A 20,141-nucleotide genomic window follows, 5' to 3' on the forward strand; every position below is an offset into this window, starting at 1 on the left:
AGAACTACATAAAGACACAGACATCACATTTTTTGAGATGCACCTGTATATAGGCTACCCATGGAGTGAGTTACTGCTTTTATGAAACGGCTACCAAATACGACAATATAGATATTATTGACACAATACAATTACAAACGTTTTTATTGACAATGCCATTACAAGGACAATTTACAAGAAAATACTTTCTGCTGCCAGCATATAGTGCCAGCCAGTTTCTATGCAACGTTAGTGAACCCTAACGTTGTTCGGCCAAACTCGTTTGCTAGTTAGCTTGCAAGAACCTTGAATGAGAAAACAATTGTTATTTTATCACTGCCATCAACCAATAAAATTGCGAGAATTGTCCGACCCATTTAATGAACATGAATACACACAAATAAATACATACACACAAACAATAATGTGGTTAAATTATCACAAACAATTTCTTACAGTTCCATCAATTACATGCACATTAAATTAAGGACACCAAGGCGTCAAGTTGACGAGAGTCCGGAAATATAATCCGTATGTTTGGTACATATATACTTAAAAGGCAGTTCCTTGTGAAGGCAGTCATGATTCAAAAGCCATGTGGGTATCAGAGAATGACTGCTGACCAACTAAAAAATAACTTCTGTATTTTCATGTTTATTATTTCTTCGGAGACATGGGCACAAAGACAATAGGTTTGTTTTTGATCCTGCAATGGACCAGTTTCAGCGTTTTGGTGGTCGGAGAAAAAGAAATCAACCGTCTGTATTGCATCGCATGAACCGATGTAGGAACGTCATGTTGCAGCGATAACCAATGAATTTAGATTCTGTTGAGAAGACACCGGTAGAGATACACTTGTTTTTAAGCTCTCAGTATAGTGCATGCTTAAACGTCACCCGGATTTAATGTTTCATTGTTGTAGTAGTGGTGGTTGGGGGTCTCCTGTTTCCAAGAAAATACAATTCAACTTCATAACACTGGACAGCAGGTATACATGTCAACTGAGACCAAGGCCTACAAATAAATTGATGTTAGACTATCACCTTGAGGACTACGTCTGTCGTTCCCACACTGCTACTTTGACTTTATGAAGCATAGCCAGTATTCTTCTCCTGATATCTTTGGTTGACAGGGAATACACAATGGGGTTCAGACAGGAAGGGATGCTGTTAGATAATGACAAGTTCACCATTCTGACGTTTGGATCTATGTGGTATAAGAAAAGTTTTGTAATGTACAACGTTATGGTCGGCACATAGGAAATCGCCACAAGAATGAGATGTTCTGTGCACGTTGAAAGTGCTTTGTACCTGCTCTCCACACTTTTCATTCTAAACACGGCTCTCAAAATACAAGCATATGACACGATGATTAAACTAAGCGGCCCGAACGCATTCAGTACACTCATGGTAGAGGCGCTGATCCACTGCAGTGTATAGTCACTGCACGCTAGAGTGTACACGCCCGAGTACTCACAGACAAAGCCGTGCACAGTGAATGAATCACAGAAATACAATTTTGTCAACAACAAAACCAAGAACACCATGAGGCCTACAGAGTACAACCAAACAATCGCTAAAATACTGATCATTCTCGTGGGAGTGTTGATTGAATTATGCCTCAGTGGGAAACATATCGCAATTAGCCTGTCATAAGCAAGTACAGTGAGGGAATATGACTCTAATGTCATAAAACAATAATAAAAAAACATCTGTGTCAAACATGCATTGTAGGACATGAAGGTATTTTTTGTAAGAAAAGTATTGATCGTACTAGGAATAAAGGATGTGCTACATATCAAATCGACAACGCCTAAATTTGCCACCGCAATGTACTTTGGAGTGTGTAGGCGATGATCCATCCATATAACGGCAACAATAAGGCAGTTGAACAGAACTGTTACAATATAAATGAAGCATAGGAAAATTATAAATAAATGAGCAGACTTTAAATCCGCAAACCCGATAACGTAAAATCCCGCTGGTCTAATGATAGAGTGGTTTGTGGTTAAAGTGGTTAGAATTCCCATTGCACACTAGTGGCGTTCAGAACTTCCGCCTGACTGCTTTTCCTCTGGGCCCTGAGAGAGAAACAGATGAATGGAAGTCAATGAAAACATACCACCAAGTAACAATTTATGTCTATGACCTGTAGCCCAGGGGTTCCCAAACTTGGTCCTGGAATACCCTGTGCTTGCTGGTTTTGTGAGGAATAAAACTCCCAAGGTAATATTATTCTTATTGTGCTTTATTGCAAACAATTCATACATTTTGCAGAAAAAGTGCTGAAACATTATTTTTAAACTGATGAAATTAAAGGTAGGCAAAAGTGTGGACATCTGGCCACCAAAACTAAACATTTGGAAGAAGACAAATTCGAAGGCAAAGCTAATGTTAACAAGGCAAACCTGCATTTTGTTGATACGTTTATGGGGGAAAATGACATGAAATACATGTCAAACGAATTAAATGAAACACGTGTTCAACTGCCTAATTAAGGGCTCTACTAATTAACCTCCCTATTTGTTACCGCTGCTTATGTTATTGTTCGCAAGTCATGCAAGCGCAATAAGCACAAGAAGAACATGGTCATTTTATTACAAAGCTATTTCTGGCATAATGTGGTTTAAGGTATATAGTAAATTCATGCATTAATATTCCGCCTTTACCCAATGCGCTGCATAATTAACGCTTCTCATTCACACCAACAGCGATTCGCTGCCACGCAAGGTGCCAACAAGCTCGTCAGGAGCAAGTTGGGTTAGGTGTTTTGCTCAAGGACACTTCGAGATACCCAGGGCGGAATCGAACAGCCAACCCTATTCCATTGGATTGGATTAAATACATATTTCATTTAAATGTTAAATTAGGCAATTTGTTTAGTCATATGATTTATAACTGCAATTGCCTGTAAAAGTTCCAGGAAACTGGATTAAAATTATTTTCCCCATGAGTAACAATTGTCTAAACCCCGCCCATCGCACGGAATAATAGATCTGATAGTCAACCATTTCTTCAAGTCGACAGCAGGCATTATATTATGCTGTTGAACTCCCATCACAAAGTGATTTGATAATGTCAACAAATATCACAAATGTGAATAAGCGACATACAAGAAATGCAAAGTGATCAAAGTTTTGTGGTGAAAAGTCGATGAAATGCCGTCTGGGCTTCCAGGTGAAAACCCAGCTATATTCGATTGAAATGTCCACCCTTCTAGGCGTCAGGTTTCCGGCTGTTTCAAAGCTGTGATTGGACCTTCAATGACAAATGGGCGGAACGTCGGACCGGGAAATAATTTTCTTCTGAGTAGTTCTTTTAGATGGGCTGCACGGATGGCGCAGTGGGTAGCACTGCCGCCTCACAGCAAGTTGGTCCTGGGTTCGAATCCCCGATAGCCAGGGTCTCTCTGTGTGGAGTTTGTATGTTCTCCCCGTGTCTGCGTGGGTTTCCTCCGGGTACTCCGGTTTCCTCCCACAGTCCAAAGCCATGCAGGTTAGGCTGATTGGAAAGTCCACATTGCCCATAGGTGTGAGTGAATTACCATTACATTGTAATAAACAGTATTAGATTACCGTGTCCCAGAGCTCTACGTTTACATTTTAGTCATTTCGCAGACGCGTTTTATCCAAGTGCCTAAGTTCCTCCAGCTCCTCAGCTCCTTCCGTTCTCTCAAAAATGCTGGGTTGTTTCTGTAAAAAGATTGCTTGAACGTGCTGGGCTCTATGGCTGGGTTGTCAGGAAACCAGACGACTAAGGGGCTTTATGATGGTAAATTCATGTCATTTGTAGATGTTTGTTATGGCGTTATTTATGATGTTATATTATTTAAATGTGAGTCAATGACACGACCGCATGTTTCTGATCTGGCCATATAGAGTATATATGTGACGGCTATATGTGTTTGGCGAGCGCTCGCATTACTTGAAAAGAGGAAGAACATTTTTTGCAGCAAACAGACCGATCGCCGCGGATGACACTGTTACTATCCTTAAAAAACCTTTAAAAACATTTGACTTACAATCATGTGTATATTTGCCATTCAGCCTGATATTTACCATCTTCAGTGTATCATATTTCAGGTTTAGCTGTTCCATTTTCGAGTACCACTACGCACTTTCCATTTTTCCTGTGCTGGAAACATCGGTTTCACATATATGTCGAAGCTAAGCGCGTAGAAACATTCACGGTCAGGCCTGACATCTACATTAATTGCGAAAGAAACTGAGTAGGGCGGTAGGAAAACGCTACTCACCAGTTTTCCTCAGAATGAGTTAATGTGTTGAAACAGGTTTGTCGAATGCGTTTTTCCTGTCAAACTTCTGAATTTATCTCCTGGTGTGTGTGTGTAAATGCGCCTGCTTAGGAAGACTTTTGGGACACCAATTAAAATCTGCAACTGACCTCCATTGGCTGCCAAATGTAGGATAATCCCTTTGGAACGTAAATAAACATTAATGAGTTAACACTTAAGTTGTATTTTGGCATTGAACAGACCGTCTTATCCTTGTTTGTTTCATATATATATAGGTTTTATTGGTGTCATTATTATTGTTATTGATTGAGGTATTATTATCATTATTATTAGTAGTAGCATTATTATTATTATTATTATTATTATTATTATTATTATTATTATTATTATTAGTATTATTAGTATTAGTATTAGTATTAGTATTATTATTACAACTACTTCTGCTACTTTTATTTACAGTATTAGATTTGTAGGGGAGACCTGGGCACAAACCAATAGGGGGCATGTTGTAACACCTGGATTTTGCGCTGTTGCATTTGAGTAAAATTATGGGTTTGCTTTTAATGATGTATTATAGCCACCCGTTTCTCGTGTGTGAGTGGCACGCCGATTTGAAAACATAATCAAGAGTTATTAACACATCTGTGTTTTAGCGCCCTGAAAGTAATTTTTTTTCACCGAAGTGTTTTTCGATTGACTGGTGATTTGTGAACGTTGTATATTCCATGTGTACCATGCAGTTTTTCGGTCCTATTTAACACTCGCTCTTATGTATTACATATTAATGTTGCCATATGCGGTTAATCTGCACAAAATATAGAATATTTCTACAGGACAATTCTCAGATGCAGGAATGTCCTAGAGCTGTCCCAATGATCTATATTCATGTAAATGACAAGCATCTTCTCTCTGGATGAAAGTTTGTGCGAATGTGTGTAGGTATTTTTTAATTAAGTGAAAACCTGTTTCTGCGAGGCACTTTGTAACTTCTGTAAAAGTAAAAGTAATGTATGATTAAAGATGTATTTGTTGTTTTCTTGTTGGTGAGTTTTGCTTGTTGGTGCGCTTTCATTGAAAACGACATGCCAAAGAAGGCGTATTGCTGGATGGCGTAGCCGCAAACCGTATCAATAACCAAATAACAAATATCATTTGGGGGAAATTATACAGTTGGATAATTTAGTTTGTAACTTTTTAATTCTATTCTATTGCATTCATCGGTCGTGATGAATGCAATATTTTTAAGTATTCCAGTAGTGTTTTAGTCATGAACACTTTCTCTCATAATGCGGTCAAACAGTCGCTGCCTGGAGGGCAAAATCGATCTTAGAGCAGGTCCATGGGCCTCGTAAGGTCGCACGTAAAAGCTATCGCTTAAGCAACTGCTGAAGTGATAGTTCGGGGAACACACGTAGAAAAGTAAACAACTTCAGTAAGGTATACTCTCAGGAAAGCACCAGCTGACTCCCGCCCCCTCCACAGTCCGATTATTCTCTTTGCAGAACCCACCCACCACAAGGAGCTCAGGACAACGCAGGTCAAGGGCAAAACATTTTATTCCATTTATTATTAAAAATACAGAGCACGCCACAACCTCGCACCAACCCCGCCCTACCTACTTCCCCCAAGTCACACGTGTCCCACACAGGCCACCCCTGTGCCGCAGCCCCGCCCAGAAGGGGGGGGGGGACCTCTACCCTCTCACTGGGAGAATCACCAAACTCAGGCGGGGTCTCACACGCACTCCCAACTTGCACTCCCGCACACACACAAAACACATAAATAAGCAGAAAAATAAGGTAGTGTGCCCACACCTCCAGACTGGGTCTCGCTACAACAAAATAACAATTCCCCCCTCCCAGGCCCCCAGCCTCCCCCTGTCCTTCGGTCGGTGGCTGCTGGCCTGCGGCCCGGACTGTTCTGCTGGCCGCTGCACGGAAGTTCGGTTCCGGGAGAAGAGCCCTGGCTGCTCCTAGCCGCTGGTGCTGGATGTCGCTTTATTGTTCAATAGAGTGGGAGACGGAAAGTTTGTCCGCCCCCGTCAGGGCCTGCCGTCTCCCCTCACAATGTTGTCCCAGTGGAACAGCGCAGCATCCTTCGGACCAGCCCGGTCCTGCACGGCGCCGCTCCTCCCCCAACTCCCGCAACGTTCCCCAGCTCTGTCCCGGCGCAGCTCGCTCCAAAAGTTTCTCCGTGCAGCGGTACTCCTGTCCGGGTTCGCAGCCACGCCAGCCTCGGAAGACCACTGCCCAAACCGAAGAGGAGGAGAAGAAAGAAACATTAACCAAAAGCACTCATACCAAACAAAAAAATAACTGTCTAAAAAACCAACTTCAACATTCACCCGCGTCTCTCTCGCGTCTGCCCCTTACCTACTTCTTTTGAACACTGTCTAATCAGTGTTACATGAAACAGCTGGGCTACGCCCACAACCCGGTAGCCGGCACGTCACACAGGCATGGATACGTGTGCACACCGAGCCCCAATTAGCTCTGACAAATTGTCAGGTTCCTGACACCCCCCCCCCCCCCGTTAAATATGCAGTCGTCCCGACCGCATCTAGAGCAGGAACTCACCGTACCGGCGCGGGGGCTGTCCCCTCGTCTCACGGGTGGAGCGACGAGGGGGCACCTCCTCCGGCTGCTCTGGGGGTTCCGCCACCACCACCACCTGGTGCTGTACCTCTAGGGGAACAGCAGGCTCACCCACCGGACCCCGGGCCGGGAACCACACCGGGTTCCAGCCCCAGGCCCACGTCCTTGGCCCCGGTTCTGCCTCCCGGCCGGCCTCTCCCTCAACTGGGGGCTCCCTCCAGGCATTGCCCACCGGGCAGGCGCACAGATTGTTGCAGTGTAGGGTCCGTTCATCCCAACCTCCTTCAGGCCCTCCTGGCTGCAGCTGGCGGACAACAACAAAAGGACGGGGAGACCATCTCGGGGACAGCTTACCTCGCTCTCGGCGCCGGAAGTTCCGCACCAGCACCTGGGCCCCCGGCAATAACGACAAGTTCTTTAGCCGCCGATCGTACCTTGCCTTGTCCTGCTGCTGTTCGCGTCGCACTGACTCCAACACCTTACAGTACATACACGACAAGGTACGATGGTGTGTCCGCACCCACCCCTCAGTCTCCCATTTCCTTGGGGTGGGGGGCACATTCATTGCCAGGTCCACCGGGAGCCGGGCATGGCGCCCTGTCAGGACATAGTGCGGGGCAAAGCCGGTGCTGCTGTGTATGGCGTTATTATATGCCTGGAGCAGAGCGGGCAGGAGCTCCGGCCACCGGCCCTGTTCCCGCTCTGGGAGAGACCCCAGGAGAGACAGCAGAGTTTGATTAAACCGTTCACAGGCCCCATTGCCCTGTGGGTGGTAAGGAGTAGTGCGAATTTTAGTGTACCCATAGAGCTCGCAGAACGATGCCACCAAGGAGGACTTAAAGGCCGCCCCGTGGTCCGAGAGGAGCCGTTCGGGGCGCCCCCAGTGCTGCACCACCGATCCCCACAGAACCCTCACCACTGCTCCGGCCGACTGGTCCCGTACAGGTACTGCCCAGCCGTACCGGGAAAACAAGTCGGTGAGAACCAGCAGGGATGGGTACTCATCACCGGGGCGCCCCAACACGAGAAGGTCCATGGCCACCACCTCCAGGGGATAGGAGGTGGAGAGGGGGACCAGGGGGGCCCGTGCCTCCGGCCCGGCCTTGGCCACCACACACTGCCTGCACTCGGAAGTCCACTGCCGGACGTCGTTTCCCAACCCCGGCCAGCAGAACCGCCGTCGCAGGACAGCTTCCGCCTTATTGGCGCCCAGGTGGCCAAAGGCCTGATGGTACCGCTGCCACACCTGCGCGCCACCCTCCGGGGCACCAGCACCTGCCACAACGGCCCATCCTCCACAGGATCGTCCATCCGTCGGTCACGGCCCACTTCAGGGCCAGCAGCTCCACCTTGAAGGCGTTGTAGTTTCGGTCGTTCCTCTCCGCGGGGTGCAAGCTCCGGCTGGCGTACACGATCATCCTCTCACGTCCCTCCTGCACCTGAGACAGGACAGCCCCCAGCCCTGTAAAGAGACGAAAGGGGAGGCTAAAGTCAGCAAACGCGAGCACGGGCGCGGAGAGCAGGGCCTCCTTCAACTCCTCGAAGGCGCGCTGACACTCCACCCGTCACGTGCTCTTACCCCGGGCCGCAGTCCCCTCTAGCAACCGTTTTTTAATCGTGTAATGGACCAGTTTCAACGTTTCGGAGGTCGGAGAAAACGAAGACAACTGTTTTTATTGCATCTCATGAACCGATGATGTTCGTAGGAACATCATTACAACAAAAAAAAGTTTTATAATCTACAAACGTTGTTTTCGGCACATAGAAAATCGCCACAAGAATGAGAAGCTCTGTGCATGTTGAAAGTGCTTTGTACCTGCTCTCCACACTTTTCATTCTAAACACGGCTCTCAAAATACAAGCATATGACACGATGATTCAACGAAGCGAACACATTCAGTACACTCAGGGTAGAGGCGCTGATCCACTGCAGTGTATAATCACTGCACGATTGAGTGTACACGCTCGAGTACTCACAGACAAAGCCGTGCACAGTGAATGAATCACAGAAATACAATTTTGTCAACAACAAAACCAAGAACACCATGAGGCCTACAGAGTACAACCAAACAATCGGTAAATACTGATCATGCTCATGGTAGGACATGAAGATATTTTTTTAAAGAAAAGTATTCTATATATATATATCATACTAGGAATAAAGGATGTACTACATATCAAATCAACAACGCCTAAATTTGCCACCGCAATGTACTTTGGAGTGTGTAGGCGATGATCCATCCATATAATGGCAACAATAAGGCAGTTGAACAAAACTGTTACAATATAAATTAAGCAAAGGAAAATTATATATAAATGAGCAAACTTTCAATCCGTAAACCCGATAACGTAAAATCCCGCTGGTCTAATGATAGAGTGGTTTGTGGTTAAAGTGGTTAGAATTCCCATTGCACACTAGTGGCGTTCAGAACTTCCGCCTGACTGCTTTTCCTCTGGGCCCTGAGAGAGAAACAGATGAATGGAAGTCAATGAAAACATACCACCAACTAACAATTTAGGTCTAGGTCCTGTAGCCCAGGGGTTCCCAAACTTGGTCCTGGAATACCCTGTGCTTGCTGGTTTTGTGAGGAATAAAATTCCCAAGGTCATATTATATCTTATTGTGCTATATTGCAAACAATTCATACATTTTTCAGAAAAATTGCATAAAGAGTATTAAATTAAAGGTAGGCAATTTTTGAAAGTGTGGACATCTGGCCACAAAAACTAACGATTTGGAAGAAGACAAATTTGAAGGCAAAGCTAATGTTAACAAGGCAAACCTGCCTTTAGTTGATATGTTTATGGGGGGAAAATGACATGAAATACATGTAAAACGAATGAAATGAAACATGTTCAACTGCCTAATTAAGGGCTCTACTAATTAACCTCCCCATTTGTTACCGCTGCTTATGTAATTGTTTGCAAGATATGCAAGCGCAATAAGCACAAGATGAAATTGCAAGTACTTTATACTTTATACACATGTTTCATTCTAAACACGGTTCTTGAAATACAGGCGTATGACACGACAATTATACTTAGTGGCCCAAACAAAACAAAAATACTAACAGTAGAGGTAGCAAGCCATTGCAATGTATGATCATTGCACGATAGATTGTAAACGGCTGCATACTCACAGACAAAGTCGTCCACAATGAGAGAATCACAAAAGGACAGTTTTGTCAAGATCAAGGCAATGAACACCATGATGCTTCACCAAAACAACCAAACAATCGCTAAAATACTGATCATGCATCTGGGAGTGTTAATCCAATTATGCCTCAGTGGGAAACATATCGCAATTAATCTGTCATGGGCAAGTATATTGAGGGAGAATGACTCTAATATTACTGACCATTAATAGAAAAAAATCTGTGTGAAGCATGCATTGTAGGACATGAAGGTATATCGCGTGAGAACATTCCTGATCGTACCATTTGACCAATTTTTCAGTATCCCAGTTTTGTTTCCTGATTCTTGTTTTGCTTGTGTTTGGATTTATTGGTTACAACTTCAGACCGAACTCTGTACTCAAGATTATTGATCAGCCCTCTTTACTGTTGCTCTATTAGACTGCCCTTCCATTGGCAAACTTTGCTTGTGAGCCTGACTTTGATTTCGGATTATCTCTGTATGCACTGTTTGCAGGCGATTGACCCTTGCCTGCTCGTTTTAACTTCTGAATAAAAGACTCTGTTTGGCTTATCCCCTGGTTGTGATTTTCAGTCCTGGTCCCAAACAGAACAATCTGGCCAGAGATGGAACCAGCAACCCCACCAGCAGAGTGGCAGTTGACGCTCTTTGACTGCGGGGACAATGATTGGGACATCACAAGTCAGAGATCCGCACACTGCACCTGAATCTGTAGACTCTACACGCCCAGGCGGTCGGCCCATCGGGCATCGATGCTCCTGAGGGGTACCGGACACGCCCTGAGCCTCACCTCCCACCTCCTGAAAGTGATGCTGGCGACTCAGGATCCTGTCGGTCCTGCCTGTCGACCTGCCCCCCTTCTGCGCAACCCACAGATTAACTGAGTTCATGGAACTATCACAATGTGCTGCCCCGTCTATGACGACCTTCGCCAAGTGTTCAGCAAGAATCAAGCCTGCTCCCTACCACCTCATCGCCCCTATGACTGCAGCATCAATCTCCTCCCTGGCATTCCTGAGGTCGTCGGTTCTCCCTGTCAGTTCCTGAAAACAAGGCCTTGCATAATTATATCAGTGACCCGCTTGCTACCGGTCTCATCCGGCCCTCCTTTTCAATGGGTCGGGTTCTTCTTCATAGAGAAGAAGGACAAAACGCCGAGACCCTGAATTGACTACCGGGCTTTAACAATATCACTATTAAAAATCGCTGTCCTGTTCTGCCCAGTTGATCGCTCGGCTCCCGAATTGCGCGACACCCTCCCACGTTGTCCAGTGCTCTCCTGCCCCTGTACGATGGCCTTCACCCTGTGCTCCTCTTGCTCCATCCTGGTGACATCAGAGACAACAAGGCCCTTCCTCTCCTTCTGGCTGGGTGGATCACCACATCCTAGGCCTGCCCGACCTGTTTGGACCCTGCCCACCACTTTCAGGTGTTGCAGTCTGTTCACCGCCTTCCTCCTCAGACCTCCACTTCCTTCCAGTCATGACTCAGGCTCCTATATCCTTCACCGTTTCATCAGAGGCATCTTTCAACTCCATCACCAGCCTTGCCTCCTCTTGCCTGCCCCTAAAGGTGATGGATTTTAGGGGCAGTTTCAGTGTATTCCACACAGGCTTGCTGTCGAGAAGCAGCGAGGGAGACCCAGCCATCTGCTGAAGGATGGTCTTTCCTTCCCCCTTGCCTTCGAGGCCTTGTCTGCAAATGTTTTGTAATGGTGCCAAATTATGACATCTTGTGTTTCTGGTCAAAACTGGCCGATGCAGTTTTACTGAGAGAAAACAGTCACAAAATAAAAAGAAATTGTGATCCGATGCAGGCTTATCCCTTAGAGGCATAGGCTCCAATGCCCCTTTAGTGCATAGGTGGGTCAAATGAGCCGTACAACTCAAATTGTATACAGTCCCTTCCAAAAGTATTGGAACAGCAATATACTCAATACATTTGGAGTCGAGGTAAAAAGATGAACACGAGACAAGAGTTCACAATCTAAATACATTCTCAAAATATTTTATTATTATTCAGTATGCTTATAAATAAGCCAGTCTCCTTTTTCAATAATAAATAGCATGTGAAATTACAGAAGGTGTTTGACTTGTTGATAGGGGTTGGGTATTTGACAAAAACTTCAATCAGTGGACCTGAATTTATGTAATTTTTTTCAATCAATCAGTGGACCTCAATTTTGAAAACAGCCTAGACATAGAATATTAAAAAGCATTTTTGGTGATATTGTCCTCAAATTTGAAAGGGTTTTTCCAGTGTTTCTAAGTGCACCAGCCACCATTACAATAATCTGGATCCAGTCAAAAAATCTTTTCAGTGAGGAAAAAAGCTTCCAATTTCGCTTCTGTAACTTTGTTTTAGTAATGCTCTTAATGGTTAGGTTTCAGAAGAGACCGGAAGTATGCCTGTATTCAAAAGGGTTCAAGAATAGTAACTGTGATTTGGGTATGTCATATTTAACCTTGTGTCAAGAAAAGGGCCGATACTTAAGGGGTTAAATTGGCCTCCTAAAATGTATTCCACTTGTGTGGTGCTTATATTTTAAAACTAGTTCCTCATGAAGCCATGTGCTTTGCAGCTGAGAAGTAAAGCTTTTGCAGCTTTTGCAGAAGTAAAAAATAAGTTCAATTAACCCATGCTTAGAATTTCTTCAAAAACATGGGCACAATCATAATTGTTGAAACAGCCTACTATAAGTTTTGTGACAATCTCCTCGATCAGTTTCAATTGTGATAAAAGGATGGAGATAAACAGATAGAAAAATAAATATTCTTCAAGCTCTCAATACAATGCATGCTGAAAGCTTCAAAGGGAGTTGATTTTTCACTGGTGGTGTAGTGATGATGGGGGGGGGGGGGCGTCCTCCATTTCATTTTTTAATTTTGACTCAGAAATCTATATATGGGCCACCGTTTGCTCTGGGTTACATCAGCTTCACAAGGCTTATTGAGATCTACAAATAAGTTCATTCATCCTTTCAGTCATTCATGTTTTTAATTTGGAAATTTAACTTTATTGCAACCCTCAGCTCTATGAATGCCCTGCACACTTTTGACTTTCTGGAGGATAGTCAGTATTCTGTTCCTGATTTGTTTGGTTGCCAGGGAATACACAATGGGGTTCAGACAGGAAGGGATGCAGGACGCTAAGGACAAGCTCACATTTATGATATCTTGATCAATGTGGAATAAGAAAAGTTGAGTGATGTACAGCGTTATTGTCGGCACATAGAATATCGCCACCAGAACAAAATGTTCCGTGCACGTTGAAAGTGCTTTGTACCTGCTCTCCACATTTTTCATTCTAAACACGGCTCTCAAAATGCAGGCGTATGATAAGATGATTAAACTGAGGCACCCAGATGAATTCATTATACTCAGAGTACTGGCAGCGATCCAATGCAGTGTGTGGTCATTGCATGAAAGATTGTACACCACTGAGTATGCACAGACAAAGTCGGGCACAGTGAGTGCATCACAAAAAGACAGTTGTGTTAAAATCAGGACTAAGAACATCATGGAGCCTGCCGTAAACAACCAAAGAATCGCTAAAATACTGATCATGCTTGTGGGCGTGTTGATAGAACTGTGCCTCAGAGGGAAACATATGACAATTAGCCTGTCATAGGCAAGTACAGTGAGGGAATATGACTCTAATACTACAGAACAGTAATAAAAAAACATCTGTGTTAAACATTCATTGTAGGACATGAAGGTATCTCTCGTGACAACAGTATGGATCGTACTAGGAATGAAGGATGTACTGCCCATCAAGTCAACAATCCCTAAATTAGCCACTGCCATGAACTTTGGAGTGTGTAGGCGATGATCCATCAATATTATAGAAATCATAAAAGAGTTGAACAGAACCGTTACAATATAAATTAAGCCGAGGAAAGTTAAATATAAATCAGCAAATTGGAAATTCGTAAATCCGAGGACGTAAAATCCCGCTGGCCTAATGATTGAATCATTTGTGATCAAAGTGGCCTGAATTCCCATTGCATGTGTCCAGCGTTCAGGACACCTCTGTGTGCCTGCTTTTCCCCTGGTCCCTGAAAGAGAAACAGAATATTTTCACATTTCATTTTTTAAAATATTTTATCAACACAAGGCTGTTTTTGAGGTATGAAAGTGCATTTTAAAATCTGGAAAACATTTGTTTCCACAGTTTTTGGGAGGCAAATACACATTGCAACTTCTCTGTCATTCAATTGAATGTTTAAATTCATGTTTCATTTTAAAGTTACGCTATTTTTTTACCCACATAAATCCATCCATCCATTATCTGAACCCGCTTATCCTGATCAGGGTCGCAGGGGGGCTGGAGCCTATCCCAGCATACATTGGGCGAAAGGCAGGAATACACCCTGGACAGGTCGCCAGTCTATCTCAGGGCACACACACCATTCACTCACACACTCATACACTCATACCTACGGGCAATTTAGACTCTCCAATCAGCCTAACGTGCATGTCTTTGGACTGTGGGAGGAAACCGGAGTACCCGGAGGAAACCCACGCAGACACGGGGAGAACATGCAAACTCCGCACAGAGAGGTCCCGGCCGACGGGGACTCGAACCCAGGACCTCCTTGCTGTGAGGCGGCAGTGCTACCCACTGCACCATCCGTGCCGCCCACATAAATCCAATGGACTGATTATGGTACAGGAAATTGGATTCAATTCTGGTTATATTCCTCAGTTTGTAATCCATGTATAAGCATGCCATTTTAATAAACACGACTAATTTACCGTGACCACTTCAGCAGATGAGGACAGGTTGGGCGTGGATCCTGCGTTCATTAATATTCGTACTCATCCCCACTACTCCACCTGTAAGAAACGGCATATGTGAACCATTCTTCCTCGCAGGTTACATGGGCTACTGGGTGGCTCATTCGGATCAGGTAGTCAGGCACTTTTGTAATTATCTGCAATATCACTTTCTGGGTCAACAGAAAACGTGCACTCTAGATTGAAATACATTTTGAAATGTTGCCTTTCTGTCAGCAGTCCCCTGCTGCGCTGTGGTGCATGCATGAGGTTTGAATCTAGATCGTGCCAGTGCTAACGCGCAATTGTGTTCCACGGGGTATGGGTGAGATCGTTCGGTCTGTGTTCATCTCGCAAAACCGCGCGGTTGGGGAGACGATTTGACATTCCATGGAATTCCATTTGGTGGGAATATGCACAGCTCCAAATAATATTCATGGAAAATATCAGACTCAGGTTGTCCCGTGAATTTGGGTACGGCCGTTAAAAAGAGAACCAAACCGTGGAGTTGAGGTCATATGCGTATTTGGGTGCACCGTCTCTTCCTCTGCCGATATCGCTACTTTCAAGAAAGACTTGAAAAGACACACACAAATCTTTCAGTAGCCGGGCGATAATTAATAGCACAATGTGTAAGCTGTCCTTTGCTTTTCGGTTGTTTTCATTTAATGGCTTTCAAAAAACTCATCCACTCCCCAAAACGAATAAGCCTAAATAAATAATAATAAATAAATAAATAAAAATATTTCCCTTCATTCGCACATGTATTAAAGCTGACATTCAGGCTGATATTGACTTCCTTGAATAAATCATATTTTAGGCTTAGCTCTTAGATTTTCGAGTACTGCTCTGCCCTTCGAATGTTGAAAGAAAGAGAGAAAGAAGCAGGAGGAAAACGCTACTCACCAGTTCAGGTCAGTGTTGAAATGTGCTTCTCCTCTCATGCAGCAGAATTTATCTCCTGGTGTGGGTGGAATGCTTCTGGGACACTAATTAAAATCCTCAACAGTCCTGGTTGTTCATGAGGTCATTCTATTTTTACATTTAGCAGTCTTATGCGGACAAGCCTATAGTTAACTTTTATAAAGTTGAACAGGAACATTTACAGGCGTTTTTTAAATTCTTTTTTTTTTGAAATATAGAAATCTGTCGGTGTGTAAAAATTATTCTTTAGGGATATGTTATTTTTCATTAAACTTACCTTTGGAAGAAGATATTTAAATGTTTCTGTTAAATATGGAAGCTTTTTTTACAAAATAAATATTCAGCATGACTAATTATTTCAATTATTTTTCGATATAATTTCAATAATGAGTCTTGATGCACTTCTGCTTAATGGAGTTAAATCTTATTGAATACGTTGAATAACATATTAAATATGTCCATTAAATATTCATCCTTCCTGATAACAATAAATAACTCGTTTAAAAACTAAAAAGGGAAATGCAACTTGAAATATTTTGTCGGGAAATATTTCTAAATAAATAAACAAAACATTGATGATTTTTTATTTATTTATTTATTTATTTATTTTTTAAGTAATAGCCTATTTCAAATAAATCTTAAATCTGTTTCAGTAAATCTTGTAGATTAAGCGTTAGTTCTGTCAGCATCAAACATTTGCTTTTTCATAAATAATAATTTCCCCCACATGAAACTTTATATCCTTGTTTCAATTCACTTATGCGACATATGCTTCATTTCCTAGGACATACAGTGCAAGGTATTTGGACCCTGGTACAATTTCTGTACTCCAGCACAATGGATTTGAAATAAAATAAGTGCTCAAAGTGCAGGTTATTTACATCCATATTAGGTTATTCATGTAGGAACTGCGTCCCTTTTATACATGTTTTGAGAGAAAAATGTATTCCTTTATTAAACTGTTGAATTCAACAGTTTAATAAAGCTTCTAGTTTCTAGTGTTGATCCTAGACTTTTGATTGGCTTGGGAGTCATTGGCATTTCATTTCAAATCCAATGTGCTAGTACAGAGCCAAAAGAACAGAAATTGTACCAATGTCCACATACTTAGACTGCACTGTAACTGGTATTATTTTATTTATTTATTTGATCACTATGTAAGCAGGGTGTCCTTCTGAGACGAGCCCTGCAGACCACACAATTTCACACAAGCCTTGTGCAATGACCTTATGCATACAAAGCATGTGAAGAAAACATAGGCCTACATATGAGAGAATTATACGATACAATAGCATACATTCAAAAATGGTCGGTGAATAGGCCTGCTTAAGCAATAACTTACGACAGGCAGTGGTATATACACATTTTATCACAGCCAAGGGGTGTCAGGGTCGCAACCCCTGTAGCTGTGATGAAATGTAAACAGGTGCATCTAAAAAAATTATAATATCATGGAAAAGTTTTTTCCGTAATTCAATTCAAAAAGTGAAACTTTTATATATTCTAGATTCATTACACATTCAATGAAATATTTAAAGCCTTTTTTTTGTTTTAATCTTGATGATTATGGCTTACAGCTCATGAAAAGAAAAAATCCAGTATCTCATAATATTAGCATATTACATAAGACCAATCAAAAAAAGAATTTATAATACAGAAATGTCAACCTTCTGAAAAGTATGTTCATTTATGCACTCAATACTTGGTCGGGGCTCCTTTTTCACAAATTACTGCATCAATGCAGCCTGGCATGGAGGCAATCAGCCTGTGGCACTGCTGAGGTGTTATGGAAGCCCAGGTTGCTTTGATAGAGGCCTTCAGCTCATATGTATTGTTGGGTCTGGTGTCTCTCATCTTCCTCTTGACAAGACCCCATAGATTCTCTCTAGGGTTCAGGTCAGGCGAGTAGAGAAGAACAGTAATACCATGTCAAGAACAGTAATACCATGGTCAGCAGTTGCCAAGTCCTGCTGGAAAAGGAAATCAGCATCTCCATAAAGCTTGTCAGCAGACAGAAGTATGAAGTGCTCTAAAATCTCCTGGTCGATGGCTGCCTTGACTCTGCACTTGATAAAACAGTGGACCAACACCAGCTGTTATGTACGGTTCCGGGGACCCAAATGCAGGTTTTATTCAGTCCAATATCAAAGCCAGGTATTCAGAAAACAAACAAAAAGAAAGGCAAAGGTACAAATAGCAAAGCAAGAAAGTAGCAGAAAAGAAAGAAAGAAAGAAAGAAAGAAAGAAAGAAAGAAAGAAAGAAAACACCCGAATAATGATTCTTGCCGACAGGGAAGTGACTCGGGCTTAGAACTACATAAAGACACAGACATCACATTTTTTGAGATGCACCTGTATATAGGCTACCCATGGAGTGAGTTACTGCTTTTATGAAACGGCTACCAAATACGATAATATAGATATTATTGACACAATACAATTACAAACGTTTTTATTGACAATGCCATTACAAGGACAATTTACAAGAAAATACTTTCTGCTGCCAGCATATAGTGCCAGCCAGTTTCTGTGCAACGTTAGTGAACCCTAACGTTGTTCGGCCAAACTCGTTTGCTAGTTAGCTTGCAAGAACCTTGAATGAGAAAACAATTGTTATTTTATCACTGCCATCAACCAATAAAATTGCGAGAATTGTCCGACCCATTTAATGAACATGAATACACACAAATAAATACATACACACAAACAATAATGTGGTTAAATTATCACAAAAAAAATCTTACAGTTCCATCAATTACACGCACATTAAATTAAGGACACCAAGGCGTCAAGTTGACGAGAGTCCGGAAATATAATCCGTATGTTTGGTACATATATACTTAAAAGGCAGTTCCTTGTGAAGGCAGTCATAATCCAAAAGCCATGTGGGTATCAGAGAATGACTGCTGACCAACTAAAAAATAACTTCTGTATTTTCATGTTTATTATTTCTTCGGAGACATGGGCACAAAGACAATAGGTTTGTTTTTGATCCTGCAATGGACCAGTTTCAGCGTTTTGGTGGTGAACCGATGCAGGAACGTCATGTTGCAGCGATAACCAATGAATTTAGATTCTGTTGAGAAGATACCGGTAGAGCTAAACTTGTTTTTAAGCTCTCAGTATAGTGCATGCTTAAACAGCACCCGGATTGAATGTTTCATTGTTGTAGTAGTGGTGGTTGGGGGTCTCCTGTTTCCAAGAAAATACAATTCAACTTCATAACACTGGACAGCAGGTATACATGTCAACTGAGACCAAGGCCTACAAATAAATTGATGTTAGACTATCACCTTGAGGACTACGTCTGTCGTTCCCACACTGCTACTTTGACTTTATGAAGCATAGCCAGTATTCTTCTCCTGATATCTTTGGTTGACAGGGAATACACAATGGGGTTCAGACAGGAAGGGATGCTGTTAGATAATGACAAGTTCACCATTCTGACGTTTGGATCTATGTGGTATAAGAAAAGTTTTGTAATGTACAACGTTATGGTCGGCACATAGGAAATCGCCACAAGAATGAGATGTTCTGTGCACGTTGAAAGTGCTTTGTACCTGCTCTCCACACTTTTCATTCTAAACACGGCTCTCAAAATACAAGCATATGACACGATGATTAAACAAAGCGGCCCGAACGCATTCAGTATACTCATGGTAGAGGCGCTGATCCACTGCAGTGTATAATCACTGCACGATTGAGTGTACACGCCCGAGTACTCACAGACAAAGCCGTGCACAGTGAATGAATCACAGAAATACAATTTTGTCAACAACAAATCCAAGAATATCATGACGCCTACACAGTACAACCAAACAATCGCTAAAATACTGATCATTCTCGTGGGAGTGTTGATTGAATTATGCCTCAGTGGGAAACATATCGCAATTAGCCTGTCATAAGCAAGTACAGTGAGGGAATATGACTCTAATGTCATAAAACAATAATAAAAAAACATCTGTGTCAAACATGCATTGTAGGACATGAAGGTATTTTTTGTAAGAAAAGTATTGATCGTACTAGGAATAAAGGATGTGCTACATATCAAATCGACAACGCCTAAATTTGCCACCGCAATGTACTTTGGAGTGTGTAGGCGATGATCCATCCATATAACGGCAACAATAAGGCAGTTGAACAGAACTGTTACAATATAAATGAAGCATAGGAAAATTATAAATAAATGAGCAGACTTTAAATCCGCAAACCCGATAACGTAAAATCCCGCTGGTCTAATGATAGAGTGGTTTGCGGTTAAATTGGTTAGAATTCCCATTGCACACTAGTGGCGTTCAGAACTTCCGCCTGACTGCTTTTCCTCTGGGCCCTGAGAGAGAAACAGATGAGTGGAAGTCAATGAAAACATACAACCAAGTAACAATTTATGTCTATGACCTGTAGCCCAGGGGTTCCCAAACTTGGTCCTGGAATACCCTGTGCTTGCTGGTTTTGT

General features: G+C 42.7%; 1 protein-coding gene across 1 annotated transcript; it reads right to left on the reverse strand.

Moving 5' to 3' along the window:
* Window positions 1-1,030: 1,030 nt before the first annotated feature.
* Window positions 1,031-2,008, reverse strand: LOC133133468 (olfactory receptor 52B2-like). The gene has a single exon (XM_061249565.1). It carries the CDS (start codon window positions 2,006-2,008, stop codon window positions 1,031-1,033), a length of 978 nt encoding a protein of 325 aa, XP_061105549.1.
* Window positions 2,009-20,141: the final 18,133 nt, after the last annotated feature.

This window comes from Conger conger, chromosome 7 (assembly GCF_963514075.1).
Source record: "Conger conger chromosome 7, fConCon1.1, whole genome shotgun sequence".
Lineage (NCBI taxonomy): Eukaryota > Metazoa > Chordata > Actinopteri > Anguilliformes > Congridae > Conger > Conger conger.